General features: G+C 38.0%; 1 protein-coding gene across 4 annotated transcripts in view; it reads right to left on the reverse strand.

Moving 5' to 3' along the window:
• The window catches only part of LOC106087604 (cyclin-dependent kinase 11B), a 29,392-nt gene that overhangs the window by 2,052 nt on the left and 9,267 nt on the right, over positions 1-18,073 (reverse strand). For 3 of the 4 annotated variants that reach the window (XR_001221294.2, XM_013252713.2, XM_059370052.1), the window contains exons 2-6: positions 15,339-15,573; positions 9,901-10,122; positions 7,746-8,685; positions 7,513-7,688; positions 3,481-3,926 (exon numbers count right to left, since the gene is read on the reverse strand). Coding sequence is in view for 3 of the 4 variants with exons in the window: in XM_013252713.2 (XP_013108167.2) it covers positions 3,481-3,926; positions 7,513-7,688; positions 7,746-8,685; positions 9,901-10,122; positions 15,339-15,543 (1,989 nt within the window). In the remaining variant the exon portion in view is untranslated. The remainder of the gene's footprint in view (positions 1-3,480; positions 3,927-7,512; positions 7,689-7,745; positions 8,686-9,900; positions 10,123-15,338; positions 15,574-18,073) is intronic. The other variant, XM_013252714.2, reaches the window with a different exon arrangement.

The raw sequence follows: 18,073 nt of genomic DNA on the forward strand, positions 1-18,073 counted from the left end.
AATCGGATATTCCTTCCGAAACTTCATAAAGAATTCTGAACGAAGTTTCGAACATAAAATAACGTTGTATGCAATTATGTTTTCCCCCTCATTTTGTACCAATTCTACGGATTTTCAATTATTCGAGAATTAAAATGAAAAAAACAAAAACATTTTGAGTTTAAAACAAAATGTAAAAGAGAGAGAGATTGGTTTGTAGGTGAGCTGTATCAGGCTATAAACCGATTCAGACCACATTTGACAAATACATTGAAGGTCTTAAGAGAAGCCATTGTACAAAATTTCAGCAAAATCGAATAATAATTGTGCCCCCTAGAGGCTCAATAAGTCAAGATCGCAGAATGGTTTATATGACAGCTATATCAGGTTCAGGACCAATTTGAACCGTATTTAAAACAGTTGAAGGAAATAACATCAAAACACATCATGCTAAATTTCAGCCAAATCGGATAAGAAATGGCATCTATATCGGTTTGGAAGTCAAATCGGTTTATATGGCAGCTATATAAAGTTATGAACCGATTTAAACCTTACTTGGCCCAGTTATTGGAAGTCATGACGAAACACGTCGGGAAAAATTTCAGACATATCGAATAGGAATTTCGCTCTCTAGGGGCTCAAGAAGTCAAGAACCCAGATCGGTTTATATGACAGCTATATCAGGTTATAGACCGATTTGAACCGTACTTAGCGCGGTTGTTTTAAGTGGTACTAAGACATCACATGCACATCAATTTCAGCTAAATCGGATAAGAATTGCGCCCTATAGAGGCTTAAGAAGTCAAGACCCAAGGACTAATATGGCCCATTTACAATCCCAACCGACCTAAACTAATAAAAAGCATTTGTGCAAAATTTCAAGCAGCTAGCTTTACTGCTTCGAATGTTAGCGTGCTTCGACGGACGGACGGACATGGCTAGATCGACTTAAAATGTTGTGGGGTGTAAGGAGTTACATACAGAATGACGAAATTTGTATACCCCCATTCTATAGTGGAGGGTATAAAAAAGTTTTTATTGGAAATATTATAACATTCTACCTATGAGGTTTATAAAAATTCCTACCGACAAACAGTGCAGATATCGTTCAGAATTCGTTCCGAACTGTCGGAAGAAAAATAAAAAAAAAACCATACGAAAAGGCTGTCAGAACCCATACGAAAAGGCTGTTCTTTCAGAACTGTCGAAACAAAAATTCCCTCAGAATGTCGAACAGAATTCGGTAAAATCTTGTCGGAAGACTACAGAATTTGTTCAGATTTGTCTGACATCAGACATTTGGTTTGCTGGGAAGATAGCCATTTATTTGCGATGTTCAAATGGTCCGCAGAGGGAGTTGTAGACTAGGTGCCAGATGAGCAATCAGCCCATATAATAGGCAAAGCTCTACTGGTCAGGTCCAGTGGCGAATGTGGAGCGTAATATCTTTAGCCCTGCTAAAACCTCCTGTTACGACTAGGCAATGTGAGGAAAATGATTCAATTCCCTAAACTTAATATCATAATGGCCGTCAAAGGTTTTCTGGGTATACGAGGATTGGAAAAAGTTGGCAAACAAATTTGCAATTTCAGAGACCTCCGATGACTTTTTGCTCCCAAGATTCATACAGCCGGCAAACTTTTGTGCCCTCCTTTTAATGTTCACAAACTTGAAAAAGCTCTTGGGATCATGTAAAAGGTTCTGTCCCATACGGACTAAATGTTGAGAATAACATCTGGAGTTCTCACTATAAATCTTACTTCTCGCCAATGAATACTTCGAAAAATTCTCCGGAGTATTCGATTTCTTAAAATGCTTGAACAATCTTCTTCTAATATTGCATAAACGCATAAGTGTAAGTTTTAACCCAGCAGGACCCTGATCAGCAATCTGGTTCACGATAGGGCAGAGTCAGTCAAAGTATAATTTAGTTGTTTGTAAAATCCTAAGACTCAGGTATCGATGTCACCACAGAAAAACCGCAGAGAACGGCACAAAAGAAATCGTATTTGAGTCAAGTCAGTTTTCGCATAGTTACTTCTACCAATTGAAGTCCTAGCGGAACAAGTTTTGGGCGAGGTATTACCCAATTCAAGATTTATCAGGAGTGCAGGATAAGGAAATATCCTCTGGGTCTATGAACGGATGGCATCCATAAAGCAAAATAACCAACGAAGATGAAAAGACTAAATCCAACAATCTGTCTTTGGCATTCAGTATATAATTTATCTGCTACAGACAAAGTTCAAAAATCTTATCCCAAGAGGCATCGAATACGACTGGATAAGTCAAGGGAACATAATCCAACCCATTGTCCCCGGAGATTCATAAAGTGCCAGGAAGGTTAACGTCACCCATGCAAATTAATGAAGAACTATCCATAGGTAGGTGAGACACTTTAGCAATAAGATCAGCATGGCATAAATAAATCCCAAATTCAGAACTAGGTGCAATATAAGAACCGTTTAGACAAATAGTGTTACAAAGGAACACCAGTTTCACACAAACAAATTAAATATTCGAGTCAGCAATCTCTGAAGGAATGAAATAATGAACTGCTGTTAAAACTCCACCCCCTTTCTTATGCAATCTATCCTTTCTAAAGACGATTATCAGGTCTTTAGAAATCATATCGGTATCCAAAACACCAGGTTTCAGCCAAGTTTCAATAAAGACAATAATTTTATAATCACTGTAAAAAGTTCTTGAGGAACACAGTCCCCAGTTTTCTGGTATACATATGTACAATTTCCTTTGACAGAAAAGTGAATCCCAGAACACACCCATATAAAGGGTGATTTTTTTGAGGTTAGGATTTTCATGCATTAGTATTTGACAGATCACGTGGGATTTCAGACATGGTGTCAAAGAGAAAGATGCTCAGTATGCTTTGACATTTCATCATGAATAGACTTACTAACGAGCAACGCTTGCAAATCATTGAATTTTATTACCAAAATCAGTGTTCGGTTCGAAATGTGTTCAAATTTTGACAAATTTTGTTCAGCGATGAGGCTCATTTCTGGTTGAATGGCTACGTAAATAAGCAAAATTGCCGCATTTGGAGTGAAGAGCAACCAGAAGCCGTTCAAGAACTGCCCATGCATCCCGAAAAATGCACTGTTTGGTGTGGTTTGTACGCTGGTGGAATCATTGGACCGTATTTTTTCAAAGATGCTGTTGGACGCAACGTTACGGTGAATGAACACATTTCGAACCGAACACTGATTTTGGTAATAAAATTCAATGATTTGCAAGCGTTGCTCGTTAGTAAGTCTATTCATGATGAAATGTCAAAGCATACTGAGCATCTTTCTCTTTGACACCATGTCTGAAATCCCACGTGATCTGTCAAATACTAATGCATGAAAATCCTAACCTCAAAAAAATCACCCTTTATAAACAATATTTAGGTGTGAAACGCCCACATTGGCTTAAGAATTGTTTCACATTTTCCCACAAATGAGTGGAATATTCTAACACATGGAGACGCAATCTTACCTCGAGAATTGGACACTGGTTAGTGCCCAATATATAGTTTTTGTTGCCCAAGTATGCATCATTTAGAGTCTCATATCGATTTGGATTTTGGAGAGTTTCCTCAAAATCACCAAATTCGTTGGGAACTTCGGGATAGCGCATGAATCCATTGCTTTTCTTCATTTTTCGTCTCATATCCTCATTAGGTTTGTCCTCGCCCATCGTTTGTTGTTGGGATTTCATGAGCTGATTATTTTTGCTACGCTTAGCTGCAGCTTCTAATGAAGTATTTTCTGACGAGTCCGATGTATCGGGTTCGATGACATTATGCATAATGTGGTTTTCGTTTTCTACCGATTGCCTTAGTTTCTCCAGGGCTCGTCGCATTTTCTCCAAACTGTAAGCAGTAGCCAAACGAGAAAGAACTCGATCCTTAAGGCGTTGAATTTCTTCTGGATCTCCGATGCCTGTAAGAAAATGAATTAAAATTGTATATGTTACAAAAATCGAAGATAGCAGTAATTTATGTTTAGTTAATTTTCATTCTTCAAGGACCTAGTTTTATCGTCTGACAAACGGACGTTCCTTAATGTCTTCCTATATTGTCCACTATTTTAAGGCCGTTGAATTTCAAGTTATCGAGAGTTTTGGGAGAGAAGGATCCTTTTATTTACCGACCTCTATGGACCTGTTATCGGTTTATTTTACGATAAGCATGTCGAAATTTACTACCACATACCTCGTAATTTCCAAATTGCATAAATGTAAGCGTCTAAAATTTCAAAGGGCCAACAGGTATAATGAGTACTTATTTTTAAGCGTCTATTAAATCCCATATTATTCGCATCAGTACTTGTATTTAGTGTAGAAGTTGTCTTTACTCCAAATTTTTGCTTAGATTTATGCTCCATTGTCAAATATCTTTTATCAGAGTCTACTATCGCTTCAACCGATTTTCAGATTCGTACCCTACTCTTAAATATTCTTCTGTTGAAACCCGATTGCCGTGTACTTCCAAATACCCTTTGTTTTAGTTTCCTATTATCTTGTTCGGTCTATATTTCTGCTGGGAGGGTTTTCGGGGATGGCACATCCCCCCGTCTGTAAGCCACGAATTCGGATGACCTATTCGTACTCTAACTCTCAAAATTTGAGTACCGATCGGTGTACAGTTTTGCGTAGGCTTTTTTTAGTTGGGCGGCTAAGTACACGTTTGCGAATCCGAACGGCACGCAGCTGAGCTACAACGCTTAGTAGAGAAGGTTTGCATTGGGTATGCAGGCTAAGTCGCCGAAATTAAAATTTGCTTAAATTTGAAATGAAGAATTTTGATCAAAATACTTACATAGTCTGGTAGACATAGATGAAATCGTGTTGCAAAATTTTGAGAGGATCGGTTGATAATTCGCTACACATATGTATGTGGAAGTTCAATTTAAATATGAATCAATTTATTATACCCTCCACCATAGGATGGGGGTATACTAATTTCGTCATTCTGTTTCTAACACATCGAAATATGCATCTGAGACCCCATAAAGTATATATTGATTGAAATTTTGCACGTGGTGTATTGATATCACTTTCAACAACTGCGCTAAGTATGGTTCAAATCGGTCAATGTTTTGATATAGCTGCCATATAAATCGATCTTGGGTCTTGACTTCTTGAGCCTCTAGAGGGCGATTGACTATACCTTTGCATGTAGTGTATCACTTCCAACAACTGTGCCAAGTATGATTCAAATCGGTTCATAATCTGGTATAGCTGTCATATAAACTGATCTTGGATCTTGACTTCTTGAGCCAATAAGGCGCGCAATTCTTATCCGATTTGGCTGAAATTTTGCATGAGGTGTTATGTTATGACTTCCAATAACTGGGCTAAGTATGGCACAAATCGGTACATAAATTGATATAGCTGTCATATAAACCGATCTGGGATCTTGACTTCTTGAGCCTCTAGAGGGCGCAAATCTCATCCGATTTGGCAGAAATTTTGTACAATGGCTTCTCTCATGACATACGTGTCTAATATGGTCTCAATCGATCAATAGCTAGATACAGCTCCCAAATCACGCTACAGTCTTTAAAAATAGTGATATTGAGCTGAAACTTTACACAGATTCGTTTCTTATCCATAAGTAGTTTAAGTTCAAAGATGGGCTATATCGGACTATATCTTGATATAGCCGCCATATAGACCGACCCGCCGATTTAATGTCGTAGGCCCATAAAAATCACATTTATTATCCGATTTTGCTGAAATTTGGGATAGTGAGTTGTGTTAGGCCAGTCGACATAATTTTTCATTTTAGCTCAGATCGGTCCAGATTTAGATATAGCTGTCATATAGACCGATCCGCCGATTTAGTGTCGTAGGCCCATAAAAGCCATATTTATTATCCGATTTTGCTGAAATTTGGGATAGTGAGTTGTGTTAGGCCAGTCGACATAATTTTTCAATTTGGCCCAGATCGGTCTAGATTTGGATAAAGCTGTAATATAGAGCTGTAATCTTAGACCAATAAAAGGCGCATTTATTTGGGACAGTGAGTTGTGTTAGGCTCTTTGACAACTGTCTGCATTTTGGCCCAGATCGGTCCGGATTTGGATATAGATGCCATATAAACCGATCCCTCGATATAAGGTTTTGGCCCCATAAAAAGCACATTTATTGTCCGATTTTGCCAAAATTTGGTAGTTGTGTTAGGCTCTTCGACAGCCCTCTTCTATTTGGCCCAGATCGTTTCAGATTTGGATATAGCTGCCATATAGACCGATCTCTCGAACTTCTCGGTCTTGGTCCCATAAATAGCACATTCATAATCCGATTTCGCTGAAATTTGACACAATGACTTATCTTAGGCTTTTCGACATCCGTGTCGTATATGATTCAGATCGGTCTATATTTGGATATGGCTACCAAAAAGACCAATATTTTGTTCTGCGAAATTGAACAATGACTTTTACATATTAGACCACTCAATATCCAAGTCGAATTTGGACCAAATCGGACCATATTTCGATAAATCTGCTATGGTAAGGTATACATTTTTCACCGGATTATGACGAAAGGTGGTTTACATATATACTCGAGGTGATGGGTATGCATCGGCCCGGCCGAACTTAACGCCTTTTTTCTTGTAAGTGTTAAAAACATAATTATGTGTGTTTTAATGTCCGCAAACTTTTTTGGTATGAATTTCCGAAATTTTTTAGGTTTTTCGCTATATTTGTACCTTCTTATTATTTAATCGTTGTGCAAACCGGCTTCATGCAAAAAGAAAATAAATATCTATATACTAATGTTGGAGGCCACCGTAGCGCAGAGGTTAGCATGTCCGCCTATAACGCTGAACGCCTGGGTTCGAATCCTGGCAAGACCATCAGAAAAAATTTTCAGCAGTGGTTTTCCCCTCATAAAGCTGACAACATTTGTGAGGTCAATTGCCATGTAAGACTTCTCTCCAAAGAGGTGTCGCACTGCGGCACGCCGTTCGGAATCGGTTAATAGGAGGCTCCTTATCATTGAGCTTAAACTTGAATCGGACTGCACTCATTGATATGTGAGAAGTTGGCCCATGTTCCTTAGTGGAATGTTCATGGGAAAAATTTTGCATTTTGCAATTTTAGGAATATAGCCATTTTATTTCCAAGACAGATGTGTACGTAAACTTTAATGAGCGACTGTATATGAGAGCTATACGCAATTTGAACGATTTTTTTTAAGTTTCAATAGGTTTCGTCTCTCGATCAAAAACGACGGGTCTTTCTTCCTTCTTTCAAAATGTTACAAACAAATGCTCTATATTATTATTTTGTGTAACAATGGTGGTGTAGTGAATAAATACAACTTCAAAACTCATGTCCTTGGTAACCATCCGATTACTGGTAGTCTGAGCACTCTAGCGACTCAGCTCTGGGACGCTTTAACAATGTTAGCCCCCAATAAGCTGTTCCTAAATTTTATGCAAACTTACTTTGGTGTTAAGTTAATTATGCACTAAGCCACTAATTCCATTAATCCATTTTGTATTACAAACGCACTAACCTTCATGGGCTCCTGTGTATTTAATAGTTTCGTTGATTATAAAATCCTCAATGGCTTGCAATTTTTTATTCATATTTTCCAATTTGGTGGGATCAATATTGCGCTTCTTCTTATCTGAATCCTCGGCTACAGAGGGTGGGACGCCTTCCTCAGCATCTCGTTTCTTCATATCGGTTCTATAATAAAAGCCGACTAGAATTAGAGAGGAGATTTCTAACATCACAAGTACATACGTTTTACTAGAATCCCCAATGCTCATTGCTTTCTTCTTGCGATCAAGACCAAAGTAATTGGACCAATCAATTGATTTCTTGCTGCGCATTGTTAAATCTTCCATGGTTCGTCTCAAAGGGACTGCGTCACGTTTGCGTTTCGTAGAAGTGGCATCTCGTTTCTTTTTGCGTTTGGCCTCTTCGTCCTCTTCTTCGTGTTCGTGTTCGTCCTCCTCTTCACTTTCGTGCTCCTCTTCAGAATCTTCTTCTTCCTCTTCTGCGGCATCCTCCTCGTGACTTTCATGGGAGCCTTGATGGTTGCTACGCTTGCCATGTTTATGCTCAGCCATTGTATGTCCGGCATGCTGATGATGATCTGTACCTATCATCGAACTCGAGGATGGCGACTTCTTCTCCTCAGCGTGAGTGGCATTTTTATTCGACTCTAAACGCATGTCTGTTAGCGAGGTTGCCGTGGCTTCGGGTACAGGCGTTGCAACACCCTGCTCATGTTTATCATCTATGGAACGTTTCTTTTTCTCGTCGCTGCCACTGCCAAACAATTCACTCAATTCCCGCTCCACATTTTCATCGGTTTTACCTAAACTACTTATGGGACCTTCATTGGCCAAGTGATTTGTGGATCGCTTGGAAACGGGGAATCGTTTCTTACGTTCCACCGGCAACCATGGCAGGACTGGATATGAACGCTTCTTCTGCATTAACATATAATAGGGAGGCATGCGCATTCGTTTCTTTTGTTCTTCGTAGACATCCCCATCGATCTCATTCTCCTGTTGTTGGTATTTCTCCCAAAGACTACGCAGAGCTTCCTTATATCTGTCCTGGTGGCCATGTTCCTGGGAACGTTCGATTTCACGCAAAAATTGATCGGTCAACTCGGAGCGGTCTAAGGTTTCGGGAACATCGCGTTCTCGGAAAATTGAGGCGGGACCATCGTCTGTGAAATAAATAACAGTTTGTTTTAAAAGGCTTTATTAGCTGGAAATTTTTGTTAGAAAATATATGTCATCATATCACCATATTTCCATAAAGCTGCTATGGGGGCATAAATTATGCATTTTTCACCGGATTATGACAAAAGGTGGTTTACATATATACCCGAGGTGGTGGGTATCCAAAGTTCGACCCGGCCGAACTTAACGCCTTTTTACTTGTTACATTTTTTTCTTTTTTCTTATTTTTATCGTTTGAATTTAGAAAGTGTCGAGAAATTTGACAGCCTAGTGGGAATAAGCGCCACCATTTCCACAGGGTTGTATAGTTGATTTCGTTGTTGTTGGGCTAATGACTTTACCTTGTATAAATTTGCCTAGCTTTGCGGTTTACTGCAAACGAAGAACAAGCAATCCGTACATCTTAGGCGTGTGGGACTTTGGACACTACCTTTAATTTAATTCTACCATGATACAACTTGAAATGCATGTATTGGAAATTATTAGGTCTGTTCGCTTAATTTCCAGCAATAGTTGCCAGTAAAAATTTGCAGGAGAATAAGAACAGCCTTTACTCTCTTTTGCTATTTATTTGAATTGAAACAGTTGGTCTTCATAAAGCAGTTCTTAGATGCTGCAAATTTCTGCAAAAAATCGCCAATAAAAATTTGCAAGCTCTCAATTACCAAACTCTTAAAATTTTGCTCCCTCTCCTTTTCCGATAAATAAGCGATGCGAACGACTTTCAGAAAAATGTGCACAAATTTTTAAGTACACGAACACACTTATTGTATTCAAATGCCGTTCAGTTTTTGTTGAAATCAATATAAGTATTTGAGTTCGAAATTGTTTTTGATGTTTGATACAGCTACTTTCATATCAGGATTCACTGAAAAAGGTTACGCCAAGCAATCAGCCGACATAATTTTTTTTTAATTTTTGACAGTACTTGTCATTGTGGATGTCAACTTGTTCTCTTTTTACATTGATCATTTGTTTACGTTTTCTCCTATTTGATGAAATTTTCAATCGTCAGATTTGACATATTTAATAATGTTCATGGGGCCTATCCACTTTATGCTTTCGCAAGTTGCCTAACATTCTATTAGTGAATCCTGCCTTCATATATAATGATATTCAAAGTATTGCCTTTTCAAAATATACCGGGACATTATTTTACTTTATTCCCTAGTGTTGTAGGTGGGTTCCTTTTCACTTACCATACACATTACTTCGTTCCCTAAAGACTGACGAACGTTTGCGTTCCTCAGAGTATGGAGGCAATGACAGCCTATTGCTATCCGCATCAAATTCATAACCACCAAAAGGTCCGAGAGACAAGCCGCCATGGTCGGCCTCATAATTTTCACGTTCCAAGTATTTTGCTAGCTGTTTGTTTATGCGATTTCGTTGTTTCTTTGTGTTGAATGTGTAAGCGGCGTCTGTAAATGGGCAAAAAGGAAAGAAGTAGGAATCATAGGATAGGGGTATTATTGTTCAGTCATTGCTTTGCACTGAGAGCCGATAGACATGCAAAAGCTGGGACATTGATAGCATTCACAATGTTTTGTTTTACAGCAGTTGGTTGTAAGTAGCAGTTTTGGGTGGAAGGAAAATAAGGTTGAAGTGGGTATCGGAAAATGTAGCATACAAAGGACATGCAAATAATGATAACAGTAAATGTTGTAATTATGTTTTTAATTTGTATGTGTTTGTGTAATTTACAGGAATGTCGTTCACCCTATGTTTCACAAACGTGCATTTTCGTTCAACAAACTTAAGCTGAATTAACAAAATGTTTACAGCTTTTTTAATATACGTACCTCTAGGGGTTATTCTTATAAAAATCAAGTCAAAATCATTTTTAATTGATGAAAGTTTTTCAAAAAAACGGCGTATCTGAAAATGGCCCAACCTATATCAAAATTTGGACCGATATAAAAATTTTACGGCTGTTACGATCATACGCACTACTTTGCACTAACTACAGGGTGTTTTAAAAGAACCAGATTGGAAAAACGAAGTGTCAAAATAGCAGTATAATCCTGGCAAAAACGGTACATATTGCACCCTAAAGCCTAGTACCCGGTTCATTCGCATGAAAATTGTTTACAATGTTATTGTGAAATATGCTGCGATATAACATAAACGACACACAACAGAAGCAACTATTGGGTTGCCAAAAAGTTATTGCGGATTTTTCTTATAGTCGGCGTTGACAAATTTTTTTACAGCTTGTGACTCTGTAATTGCATTCTTTCTTCCGTCAGTTATCAGCTGTTACTTTTAGCTTGCTTTAGAAAAAAAGTGTAAAAAAAGTATATCTGATTAAAGATCATTCTAAGTTTTATAAAAATTGCATTTACTTTCTTTTAAAAAATCCGCAATTACTTTTTGGGCAACCCAATACATTGAAACAGATTTGTTTGTGATCTAGTTCGTGAGAAAATAATTACATTTGCAATTAATTGAAGCGAAATTTATATTGACGCAGCTACAAGTCGCTGCTGTTTTGCTTATATAACTCAGCATTAGACATGTGCCCGTAAATGATATTCTACTCACACTCACGAGAAAAAAATGTTACTCACGCAAGTCTTTTTCATGTCGACTCACGTTCACGCACACTCACGAGAAAACAATTTTAATCACGTATGACTCACAAGAAAATCACGAAACACTCATGATTAATGATACAATCACAAGACACTCACGACACGAAGGTGTTTTAACTTAAATCGAGAGATCGGTCTACATTGCAGCTATATCCAAATCTGGACCGATCTGAGCCAACTTGAAGAAGAATGTTGAAGGGGCCAACACAACTCACTGTCCCAAATTTGGGCCACATCGGACAACAAATGCGCCGTTTGTGGGCACAAAGCCTTAAATCGAGGGATCGTTCTATATGGCAGATATATCCAAATCTTAACCGATATGGACCAAATTGAAAAATGATGTCGAAGGGGCGAACACAACTCATTGTCCCAAATTTTGGCAAAATCGGATAATAAATGTGGCTTTTATGGGCCTAAGACCCTAAGTCGGATCGGTCTATATGACAGCTATATCCAAATCTGGACCGATCTGAACCATATACGACACAGATGTCGAAAAGCCTAACATAAATCACTGTGTCAAATTTCACCGCAATCGGATTATAAATGCGCCTTTTATGGGGCGAAGACTTTAAATCGATAGATCGGTCTATAAGGCAGCTATATCTAAATCTGAACCGATCTGGGCCAAATTGAAGAGGGAAGTCGAAGGGCCTAACACAACTCACTGTCCCAAATCGGACAATAAATGCGCCTTTTATAGGCCCAAAACCCTAAATCGAGTGATCGGTCTGTATGGCAGGTATATCCAAATCTGTAGCGATCTGTGACAAATTGAAGAAGGATGCTGAAGGGCCTAACACAAGTCACTGTCCCAAATTTCAGCAAAATCGGATAGTAAATGTGGCTTTTATGCGCCTAAGACCCTAAATCGGTGGATCGGTCTATATGGGGGTTAAATCAAGATATAGTCCGATATAGCGCATCTTCGAACTTAACCTTCGGACGGATATGGCTAGATCGTCTTAGATTTTTACCCTGAGCAAAAAAAAATATATGTATAAGGTCGGAAATTGTTATTTCGATGTGTTGCAAACGGAATATACCCCCATCCTTCGGTGGTGGGTATACAAATAGTTTCAGATTTGAATATAGCTCCCATATATATGTTCGTCCGATTTGGACTAATATTACAATACCGTGATTATTTGTTTACCGATTGTATAGACATTTGGCAGAAAGGATTTTCTCTTTACTATCGACATTACTGGTGAATCTCATAGAAATCGCTTCAGATTTAGATATAGCTGCCATATATGTATATCGCCCGATTTTCACTTCTAGAGACACAGCAAGCGCATTTATTGACCAATCTTGCTAAAATTTTGCACAATGCTTTTCTTGACAACTAATTACCACAATAACTAAGAAGTTTGGTGATACTGATTTTTTAATAACCCATCTGAAAACCTACGGCGAAGTCCGTCAAAATTGGTTCAGAATAAGAGATAACTCCCGCTATGTACTTATAGGGTAGGCACCGCCCCACTTAAGCCTTTCCTTACTGGCTTGTTATTTTTTTAACCGTTAGTCGTGATTTTCTCGTGAGTTGTGAATGTCTTGTGAGCATTGATTTTCCTGTGAGTCGTGATTTTTCTCGTGAGTCGTGAGCAGGATTTAACTGAATTTATTTAAAGACTTCAAACACCACATCGTGATTTGTTGATACATGAATGGCGTATTTCGTAGTGGACTTGACAAACGTTTTTCCAACCAAAGAAGTCGGTTTATCTTATTTAAATAAACTTGGTACAAAAAATGTATCTTTGTCCAAGAATAGTACTGCTAGACCCATTGAAAAGTATACCGATCGGCTAAGAATCACTTCCTGATTCGATTTAGCTATGTCCGTCTGTCCGCCGGTCTTGTGATTAAGTTGGAGGTCGCATTTATTGTCCGATTGTCATGAAATTTTGCACAAGCTCGGCCCAAGGACGAGCGCATTTGACTTTGAACGAAATCGGTTCAGATTTAGATATAGCTTTCATATATATCTTTCATCCGATATGGCCTATTAAGGCTGTACCAGCCACAATTTTGGTCCGATCTTTACAAAATTTGGCATGGGGTGTTTTCGCCAAAATCGGTCCGGATTAAGATAGCTCCCATATATAACTTTCATCCGATATGGAATTTTATGGCTATAGGAGCCACAATTTTGGTCGGATATTTACAAAATTTTGCACAAAGTGTTTTCTTTAAAGTCGTATTGAAACGACTGCAAAATTTCATAAAAATCGGTTCAGATATAGATATACCTCCCATATATATCTTTCATCCAATTTGGACTTTAAAGGCTGTAGAGTACAAATTTGACCCGATTTTTCTGCAATTTTTCGCGTAGTGTTTTGGTATCACTTTCAACAGCAGTGTTAAGTATGATTCAAATTGGTTCATAATCTGGTATAGCTGTCGAATAAACTGATCTTGGATCTTGACTTCTTGAGCGCGCAATTCTCATCCGATTTGGCTGAAATTTTGCACGACGGGTTATGTTAAGACTTCCCATACATGTGCTATCTATGGCGCAAATCGGTACATAACGTGATATAGCTGACATATAAACCGATCTGGGATCTTGACTTCTTGAGCCTATAGAGGGCGCAATTCTCATCGGATTTGGCAGAAACTTTGTACAACGGCTTCTCTCATGACATTCAACATACGTGTCTAATATGGTCTGAATCAATAAATAGTTTGATACAGCTCCCATATAAACCTATCTCCCGATTTTGCTTTTTGAGCCCCTACCAGGCACAATTCTTATCCGAATGAACTGAAATATTACACAATGACTTCTACAAAGTTCAGCATTCATTTATGGTCCGAATCGGACTATAACTTGATATAGCTCCAATAGCATAACAGTTCCTATTAAATTTTTGTTTGCCTAAAAAGAGATACCGCGCATAGAACTCGACAAATGCGATCCATGGTGGATTTAGCCCGGCCGAACTTATCACGCTCTTACTTGTTTATTCTCATTTTCGTTTAAAATAAAGGTAACGGGATATAAACGGTAGTATCGATGTTTATTATTATAAATATAGAAATTATGCCAATTCTAATTGATTAGTACGCATTTCGTGAACATTTAATTATATTTGGAATTAGTTGAAGCGAATTTTATTGTCAGCACCACTTCAACGGAATGTGTTCGCAGTTTCTTCGTCACCATTTCTTTATTAAGTCTAGTACTGACTTCATTCGCAGCGAAAATGCTAAATTATTTCGAAATTCAACGGACTCTACTCTTCGCCAGATCACAAACAACAACACACATCCAATTTTCGTGAACATTTAACTGCATTGTCAATTAAATGAAACAAAATCTGCATTGGCGCAGCGACATGTCGCTACGAAAAGTCGAAGTCAGTACTATGCTTAAAGCGTTTTGAAAGTTTTCGGTCGAAAAGTCGAAGTCAGTATTCGGCTTAAACACGTTAAATTTTTGAGCCCCAAGAGGTTGCAGTTTGTTTTAATTATGTTTAAATAAATTCCATTTATCCTTTTAATTTGTCTTAACAAATTAAAACTATTGTGGAATAATTAAATTTCCTTTGGGATCATATTTTATTTTTATAACGTCCTCTCTAAATGCAAAAAATAGTTTAAAGTTTCACGTTTGTCTTTTTGTACACTTATTAGTGGCTGGGAGTTACATTGATAATGTTTTTATTTTAATAGTTGGTCTATGTCTATGTCTCTAGCTTTCCCTTTCTCTGTTGTCTTTATAAACAGTGTCCTTTGGTATATGTATTTGAATTTATTCACAATTACATTTTGTGCTTGAATCTACTGGAAGGCAAGTGAAATGAGAATAGAATAGTCAATACACACAAACACACACATACACACATACATATGAAAATATATTAAAAGCGTTAAAGGTGGACAGCTGACACGCAAAAGATAACACGCTAACTAGAAATTGCAAAAGCATATGCAAAAATTCCCACATATAACCCCATATACAGAAGCGAGAAGCCTTTAAAACTAAGAAAAGGACAATAAATTATATTCTTGTTTAAGTGTCATACCTTCATCCCAATAATCCTGATCGGCAGCGGAACCAAAGGCACCGGCCATATAACGTGGTTGCTGGCCGGGTGGGGCATTCAAAGGATATTCTTGGCGGTGTAATTCATCGACTGCTGCCTGTAAGGAAAACGGCGAACGCTGAGCCCATCCACTCGATGTGGAAGCCATCCATAAAATGAATAAAATCATGCTGTTACCCCTCATCTCAGTGGCCTTTGTGCAACAGGTTAAGATCTGAAAAGGTACAAAACAAAACATGAAGAACAACAACAAATAGAAACAATTGGCAAACAAACATTCGAATAAGATATGCATGTAGGCAACTGGTCGTCCGCTACTTGGCGTTTGAAGTGAGCCAAGGAAAACAATGTAACACAAATTTAATATTCATGAAAGACCGAGTGTTGTTTTGCAGCCATAAGCTCGATTCCTTGTCCTTGTAGGTTGAAATCAAATGAAAAATCCGGAAGGGCTTCCTTTTCATTTGCATAATAAAAATCGTGCCTTTAGTGTTTAATGAAGTTGAACAAGTGTTGAAGATGACTCTTCAACAAGGTTGCTGTATTTACCCTTTAAATGTTATCGACTTGTTTACCCATACACCAAATATCGTTGGGTAGTCATTGTGTGCTCATCTGACAGAGGTATTGGCAGCATGTAAAAAAAGGATCAAGACGTGTTGCTATTTGTGAAATATTGGATACGGGCCCTTGTTGTGGATGCTGTGCCATAGTTAATAAATTCATAGGATGTTTTAGCATTATTACACAGAAAATGAATTGCATTTTAATGTGTTTTTCCTCACATAAACCATAATATTTGTATTAGTAGTTTTAAGAAGAATTATTCGAAAGACAATGTCCTTGATGTCAAATTTGGCGCCAACTAATCTACTTTGTTTTTATACCCTCCACCATAGGGTGGGGGGTATACTAAACTAGTCATTCCGTTTGTAACACCTCGAAATATTCGTCTAAGACCCCATAAAGTATATATATATTCTTGATCGTCTTGAAGTTCTGAGTCGATCTAGCTATGCCCGTCCGTCCGCCAGTATGTCTAAATCACGGTAGTCGTCGAAGCTAGCCGCTTGAAATTTTTACAGATATTTAATATTTATGTAGATCCTTGGGGATTGCAATTGGGCAATATCGGTTCAGATCAGATCTTTTGTCGGATATGGCTGAAATTTTGCACGTAGTATTGTGTTATGACTTCCAATAACTGTGCCAAGCACGGTTCAAATCGGTCTATAACCTGCTGTAGCTCCCATATAAACCGATCTCCCGATTTGACTTGTTGAGCCCTTACAAGCCGCAATTTTTGTCCGATTTATGACAGCCAACAACTGAGCCAAATACGGTCTAAATCGGTCTATAACCCGATATAGCTCCCATGCAAACCGATCTCCCGATTTGATTTCTTGAGCCCTTACAAGCCGCAATTTTTATCCGCTTTGGATGAAATTTTGCATGTAATGTTCTGTTAAGACTTGCAATAACTGTGCTAAGTACGATCCGAATCGGTCCATAACCTGATATAGCTCCCATATTAACCGATCTCCCGATTAGACTTCTTGGGCCCTTACAAACCGCAACAACTGTGTCAAATACGGTCTAAATGGGTCGAAAACCTGATATAGCTCCCATATAAACCGATCTCCCGATTTGACTTCTTGGGCCCTTATAAGCCGCAATTTGGCTGAAATTTTGCATACGGTGTTCTATTACGACTTCCAACAACTGTGCCAAATGCGGTCCAAATTAGTTTATAATCTGATATAGCTCCCATGTAAACCGGTCTCTTGATCATCCTTGTTCGGTTCCTAGAAGTTTAATTTTTGCTTGTTTGACAAAAGTTTGGTATGGCGCTGGGTTCCCAAGATTAGGGCCAGCCGAACTTGTTGCTCATGCACTACTGTACTAGTAGGGCTGGCAAACTATCGATAATCGCAACATTCGAATTTTTCGATAGTTGTAATAATAAATATCGATAGTATCGATACTATCATTAATTTCCCATCACCTATATTTCAAACGAAAGCGAGAAGTAGAAATCACGTGATCGATTTATATAGAAGCTATATCAATGCACAGACCAAATAAAACCAAGGATAATAAGTCAGTTGGAAGTCATAACAGAAATCATTGTTCAAAATGTTGGCCCAATCGGATGAAAATTGCGCCCTCTATAGGCGCAATGTATCTTAAAAGATACATTCAGTGTCGGATTGCTTATTTTTGTTTAGTTTTGCAAAAATTTAACTTTTGCGGTAGAATCCATCAGACAAATATCATCGATATTCTGTCAAAAAATTAAATATCGTTAGTATCGATAGCGCCATCGATATTTTGCCAGCTCTTACTGGAGGCGAAGCCTTACGGCAGTATCAGAACACAAGAGAACGGTTTTATTTTCTTTTCCTCTGCGGTCTTTCCAGAGAAATATTTCTTTAACGGTGAGCACACGGCAACAAGACTTTTTTGATCAATAAATTTAGCAAATGTTTATAAAAAATTTTTGTTTAACATAATATTTTCGAAATTGAAAAATATAAAAAAAAATCTTTTGGAATAGTTAATGATGTTAATATAGCTCCCAAATAAGTATTTTATCCAAAACAAATTTCTAAACTTTGGTAGCCACCAAAAACTGTTGGTGATTAATGTATTTTCTCACATAACAATGAGTGCAGTCCGATTCAAGTTAAAGCTCAATGATAAGTGGCCTCCTT

Source organism: Stomoxys calcitrans, chromosome 5, assembly GCF_963082655.1.
Source record: "Stomoxys calcitrans chromosome 5, idStoCalc2.1, whole genome shotgun sequence".
NCBI classification, from domain to species: Eukaryota; Metazoa; Arthropoda; class Insecta; order Diptera; family Muscidae; genus Stomoxys; species Stomoxys calcitrans.